Source organism: Penicillium oxalicum, chromosome I (assembly GCF_001723175.1).
Source record: "Penicillium oxalicum strain HP7-1 chromosome I, whole genome shotgun sequence".
Classification (NCBI taxonomy): domain Eukaryota; kingdom Fungi; phylum Ascomycota; class Eurotiomycetes; order Eurotiales; family Aspergillaceae; genus Penicillium; species Penicillium oxalicum.
In genome coordinates this window covers 5328035-5334034 of record NC_064650.1, presented here as the reverse complement: position 1 = coordinate 5334034, position 6000 = coordinate 5328035, and the positions used below count along the sequence as shown (strand labels likewise).

Sequence of the window (6000 nt, the reverse complement as noted above, 5' to 3'; positions counted from 1 at the left end):
AACAGAGAAAAACGAAGGAAAAAAAAGGGAAAAAGAAAAAGCCCCCGGGGTTCCGTTGACGACTCTTACTCATCCTTGTCGCTGCCATCTTTTGAATCTATTTCTGTTGTAGACGGTGGCAGGTCGTCGTCTCTTCTGAGATAGTTTATAGTTCGGGACTTGCGAGCTGGGGCAAAAAAAACTACCTTCTTTTCCACCGGCGCAATGCGATCTATAGCTTGTCGCGCTGCTGTCGCAGTCACAGTCCTCGCGTGTCTGGCGACAGCGGTACCGCATGGAGATGATGAGCACATGGACATGGACATGGACATGAGCATGGGTGCTGGCGCCGCGGCGATAACGTCGTCGGCGCCAACGACGCCTCATGGTGATGATGGTCCCATGAGTTACTTTGCGTACAGTAAACACACCACCGCAATCATGGCGCACATCGCGCTGATGATGTTGGCGTGGTGCATTGTTCTTCCAGCAGGTAAGCAAGACAGCAAAATGATCTTCGCGTCGTCGATCTTGAAATAAAGAACGCGTGTGTTGACGAGCTTCGCGATAGCTGTGATGCTCAGTGTGGCACGATCCAGACTGGCTTTGCCATCGCAATTTTTCTTTCTCGTGGTTAATGGGGTTGGCGTACTCGCTGGAATCATCTACAACAGCCAGACTCCGGACCTCTACGAGAACAATGCGCACCACAAGATTGGCTGGATTGTAACCTGGGTCTTCGGTGCTCAGGTGGTCCTGGCTCTCATCTTCGCTTATGCTGGACGCGGCGAATCGTCCTCAGAAAAAGTGTCCTACGAGCAGGCGACTTTCTTGCCCGTTGCAACGGAAGAGCACGAACACACCTTCCCGGCGCATGCGACACACGGGTACCGCTGGTCAAGAGACAGCGGCCAGGGTACTGAGCCGGGTTCTCCCACTCACAACTCGAGCTCTTCCTCGTTTGGATCGCCATTGGAATGCGACGATGGATTTGAAAAGCCCGAGGAGGAGCTGCCTGTCCAACCCACCCCAGCGCATGGATGGTTACACAACACTGTCATGGACCGCTTCTTGTCCAAGCGCGTTCCGGGGCTGGTCTCCAGCCGCGTTCTGCGCGCCTTCAATGGAGTGTACAATGTGGTTGACCGCATCATTCTACCCTTCGGCTTTGTCGCTATCGCCACCGGTGCGGTGACGTACGGTGGAATTATGCGTGATCGTGAAGTGTTCAACGGGCTGGCTCACTTCATCAAGGGAGGGATCTTCTTCTGGTATGGAGTCCTTACTCTGGGCCGCTATGTTGGCTGCTGGGCCGACTTGGGATGGGCGTGGAACAAGAAGCCCCCAGCGTCCGTGGTGGGTTGGAAGGCCAAGGTGCCCACGGGCGAATTTACCGAGTGCTTTGTGATCTTCCTGTACGGGATCACCAACGTCTTCCTCGAACACTTGGCAAGCAACGACGGTGTTTGGTCCGCGACTGACTTGGAGCACGTCTCCATCTCGATTATGTTTTTCGGCGGTGGCCTGGTAAGAGAAAGGCTCCAGATCGCTTAAATGTGGGCAAACGAGAGACTTGGAACTAATATTTTTCTCTTCTGCCCTTCCACTAGGTCGGTATGCTCTTCGAGTCCACACGGATCCGCGAAGCTCTGAACAATACTATTCTCCGCACTCCCGCGCACATCACTCGCGATGAGAACTGGCAGACTCCCAAGTCGCAAGGAGTCTCTTTGAACCCAATGCCTGCACTGATCATCCTGCTGCTAGGAATGATGATGGGCTCGCACCACCAGACCAGCATGACATCGACCATGGTCCACAAGCAGTGGGGTAACATGTTGATGGGCTTCTCTCTCGCTCGTGGCATGACCTATGTCCTGCTGTTCTTGCGCCCGCCTACCTCGTATCTGCCGGCTCGACCACCCACCGAGATTGTCGCCTCCTTCTGCCTGATGTCGGGCGGTTTGATCTTCATGCTGAGCACGCGCAATGTCATCGAGGCTATGGAGTACTACGAGGTGGACGCCATGTTCACCTTTACCGTGGGCATGGGTTTCACCGCTTTTATCATGGCACTCGAGATCAGCTTCATCGCGCTGAAGGCATGGGCTGTGAAGCGCGAGCACCGACCGCAACTCGGATTCCGATTTCCCTGAGTAGGATCCGCTGACGATGATGATCATGATGATGACCACACCCGCAAGCACAGATCCCATAATTCCTCCTTTGGGAGAGGTGCTCTCTATTCTTGTTCTTTTCTTTTCTTCTTTTTTCTCCCTTGCTCGTTTTGATTTCAACCACTGTCTTTCCTGCCTGCCTTGATACCTCTTCTACAACTTGGTGATCGATGCAATATCGGTGATGGTGTGATACCATGGATCAGGAAATGATCTCGATGGTGTTTTTCTATGATGTGATAATAAGGGACTCAAGGGGGTGTACCCTGCTACATGATTGATGCTGTGCCCCACTGGGAGACCATCGCGATGTTATTCCATTTCTTTTCGATGCATATGACACTTGATGGTGGTGGGTCGGGTCAGGGCTGCTTGTGATGGGATGCAATATTTTGCATATTGATGTTATCCGATGATAATGATCGGGATGAATTGTTTTTAAGACTTAATGGCAAATGGATAATTTTGGACCTTTTTTCTTTTTCAATCTCAGAGGATCAATCCCCCGATGTTTCGTTTTTCATGCTCCCGGATGTCCATCGTCAGCCGTAAGTGACAGCTCGAGGATCATGATCGTGTGGCGCCATTGGCACCCAAGTAGGTTCAGGTACCACCGACACGCGAAGATTTAACCAGATCGGGACAGGGCTGTCTGGTACTCACTAATTAAATCAAAAATCATAAATTACTAATCATCACTGAGAGGTCTCATCCTCATCTCCACGTGTTCTCCGGCAAGTGCCCTGCGTCCTCGTGGAAATCCACGGGTGCATGTCTCCCGATCTTTGTATCCGGAAACGCTCACACATTCGTATATATGTAGAAAGGCCCCGCTGGATAGGTAGCATCAAAACCTTTCATTTCCCAGCAGTTAGGCCAGGACTTGGTAAAATTTTGATGGAAGCCAGTAATACTTTTTGTCGAAAAACGGAGCTGCTCAGCCCAGATAAATATATTCGGGAGAGGCTTCCATTCACGCTCATCCTTGCTCGACTTGGTCTGTTCATCGGCAGAGTCGGTAGTGAGTGCATTTCTACAGTGCTGGTAGAGTATTCAGCGTCGTGCACTTTTCAAGTCAATTCCTCCAACCCCCGGCCTGGATTTCCGCCGTCCACCCAGTCCAGTTCAGTCGAAATGGTCGGCGCTCGAGCCACCACTCGTGACGGCAGTTGGAGGTGGCTTCCACTCTTCACATTAGCCCTGGTATCCACTCCATGGATCCATTTCCTTCAGCTGACTAATTGCTGAGGAACATGATCCATTGAAGGTTCCCATACTCGGCAAGTGCGGGTTCGCCCGGCGCGGCGTGTCGGCCACTTGAAGGTATGCAGAACTCCCGACTCAAGAGTTCAAACGCGATCCGCGGGATTGTCATGACGGGAGTCAAAAGGGAAAGGTAAAGGGCGTGAGAAGGAAGGGAAGGTCTTGGAGCTCGTTTAGTCTACGTCGTTGAATATATTTGCTTGGTTGTCAGTGCATGGGAAAGCGTAGGGCTAGGATGAGCCATCCGAGTCAAATGCTGGACTGGAGAAGTGGTCCTGTGGCTCGGTGCCTGGGGAAGGAGATGGAGATGAAATATACAGAGTTTGAATTGTTGTTTCTTCACGGCGGGAGATGATTTGAGATCTTGTCAGGGAAGTGGACTTCCTGAAATGTGAACAGTGCCTAATGTATAGCGTTTGAAGATTCATGGCTGCCATGCACATACTCGTACCCGATCCATCGAATGAGCTCGTGGATGAATGTGACACGGGCAGTACTGTCACTGTACTAGTAGCACTATAGTCGAGTTTCTGGTACACGAAGTAGTTTTCGAGGTAGGCTCTAGGGAATTGCGTCAGAACGGTAACATGATTTGGTGACGGTATCTTAGCCGTCAATTGAAGATTGGTGTACGTCCATATGAATTCAACCTGGAACACGATAATCAGTTGGCATTGGAGAGAAATCCGAAAGATAAAGACCCTGATCTGAGTCCTCTTCATCGAAGAGTATATATAGATTCTCCGAGCAAACTGTACTTTACTACTGGATATGCCCAGGTACGTTCAGATGGCAGAACTTCACGTGGTGAGGGGCAAGTGGGGACAATCCATGGGCAACTAGTCCCGCCGCGCGTCTCCGCAAGCTCGGAAATTCCCACGTCATTTCCGCGGCTTCTACGAGCTTGGATGTGATTGGGTTGGCGTAGAGTCGATCATGGAACATCACCGAAACTCACAGGCAGTGCTTGGATCCAGGCGAGGTGGGTTTACGTTCAGGGTCTCCATCGATGGGGACGAGGCGTGTCGTGGATGAGGGGAGACTGTTGGGGTCGAAGTTTTAATGTCTGCTGGGCCGCCTTGAAATAGTGCCCGTCCTCGATCTTGAAGACTTTTTTCTTTTATCTTTTACTTCTCTTTTGCAGCAATTGAACATTCACCACGTTGCTTTTGATTATCTTGCAAGATACCCTCACCCTCTGGCTCATCACTGCACTCCTCTTCCGCAAATCTCCTCACATCTAATACATCATGGCCTCCAACCCTCCCGCTGCCTGCTGTGCCACTGGTTTCAAGCACCAGGGTACTCCCGCAGGCGAGGTGAAGAACATCGATGGTGGTAAGTCGCGAATTTCGCTACAAGTCTGCTGTTGGCACGTCGTCAACTCCCGGTCCATTTGTGATCGAGGCGCGGACGACTTCAACTCAATGCACTCGTCTATGGCGACGAAATGTACGGACCTAACGGCTTTTCTTCCTGCCAGTCGACACCTACATCACATACCCCAAGGACAACAAGACCCCCGAAAAGGCCGTGGTCTTCTTGACCGACATCTTCGGCATCTTCCCCAACTCCCAGCTCCTCGCCGATGAGTACGCCAAGAATGGCTATCTGACCGTCGTCCCGGACCTGTTCCAGGGTGACCGCATCAGCCCCGAAGACATGGACTCGGGCAACGTCGACTTTGGTGCCTGGTTGCCCAAGCACCAGCCCGCCAATGTCGACCCCGTCGTCGAGGCCACTGTCAAGTATGTCCGTGAGACCTTGGGGGTGAAGAAAGTCGCAGCCGTGGGATACTGTTTCGGTGCCAAGGTAAGTGCAGCAGAAGACGGGGATACCTTTCTGGTTGGTCAATGCAGGGAGACAAGCAAACTAATTTATGCTACGCACCGTTTCAGTACGTGACCCGCTTCCTCAAGAGCAACAAGGTTGACGTTGGCTTCGTGGCCCACCCTTCCTTCATCACTCACGAAGAGCTTGGTGCGATCCAGGGTCCTTTCTCCATCGCCGCTGCCGGTAAGCTTTTGCCATCCCCCCATTGAGCGGGTCGAGAGCTGTAAGAATGTGATATTAATATGTCGTTCTCCCTTTTCCAGAGACCGACTCGATCTTCACCACCCAGCTCCGCCACGAGTCTGAGGAGACCCTCGCCAAGACTGGTCAGCCCTGGCAGATCAATCTGTTCAGCGGTGTCGCTCACGGCTTTGCCGTCCGCGGTGACTTGAACGTCAAGATCCAAAAGTGGGCCAAGGAGCAGGCATTCTACCAGGCTATTGCTTGGTTCAGCCAGTATCTGTAAGAAAAATCATGCACTGCACGGACGCTGCGTCTGGAGGGGAGACCAGTGATCTTGCTCAAGAGGCCGCAGGATCCATGGCTGGAATGGCTGATTCACCCTTTCTCTATGGGGGAGGCGCTAGAGTTTCCCACAGGCCTAAATTATGAGGAATGAAACCACACAAATTTCAATACACAGTCAACTTGGAAGATTTTAGACTCGTTAGCGTGAGAAGGTGACGTGACAGGGTACAGAAACCAATTAAGCGTGGGTGTAGATAAGGGAGTTCAATTCGAGTGAGAC

The 6000-nt window shown here is 51.9% G+C and overlaps 2 protein-coding genes across 2 annotated transcripts; both read left to right on the top strand.

Moving 5' to 3' along the window:
- Positions 1–204: 204 nt before the first annotated feature.
- Positions 205–2135, top strand: POX_a01765 (uncharacterized protein; the record flags this gene model as incomplete). The annotated part of the gene is made up of 3 exons (XM_050110689.1): positions 205–472; positions 551–1506; positions 1590–2135. 3 exons carry the CDS (start codon positions 205–207, stop codon positions 2133–2135), a joined length of 1770 nt encoding a protein of 589 aa, XP_049974457.1.
- Positions 2136–4669: 2534 nt separating this feature from the next.
- On the top strand, positions 4670–5718 carry POX_a01764 (Protein AIM2; the record flags this gene model as incomplete). The annotated part of the gene is made up of 4 exons (XM_050110688.1): positions 4670–4757; positions 4903–5231; positions 5318–5435; positions 5516–5718. The coding sequence occupies 4 exons, from the start codon at positions 4670–4672 to the stop codon at positions 5716–5718; spliced, it is 738 nt and encodes a 245-aa protein (XP_049974456.1).
- Between the last annotated feature and the right edge of the window lie 282 nt (positions 5719–6000).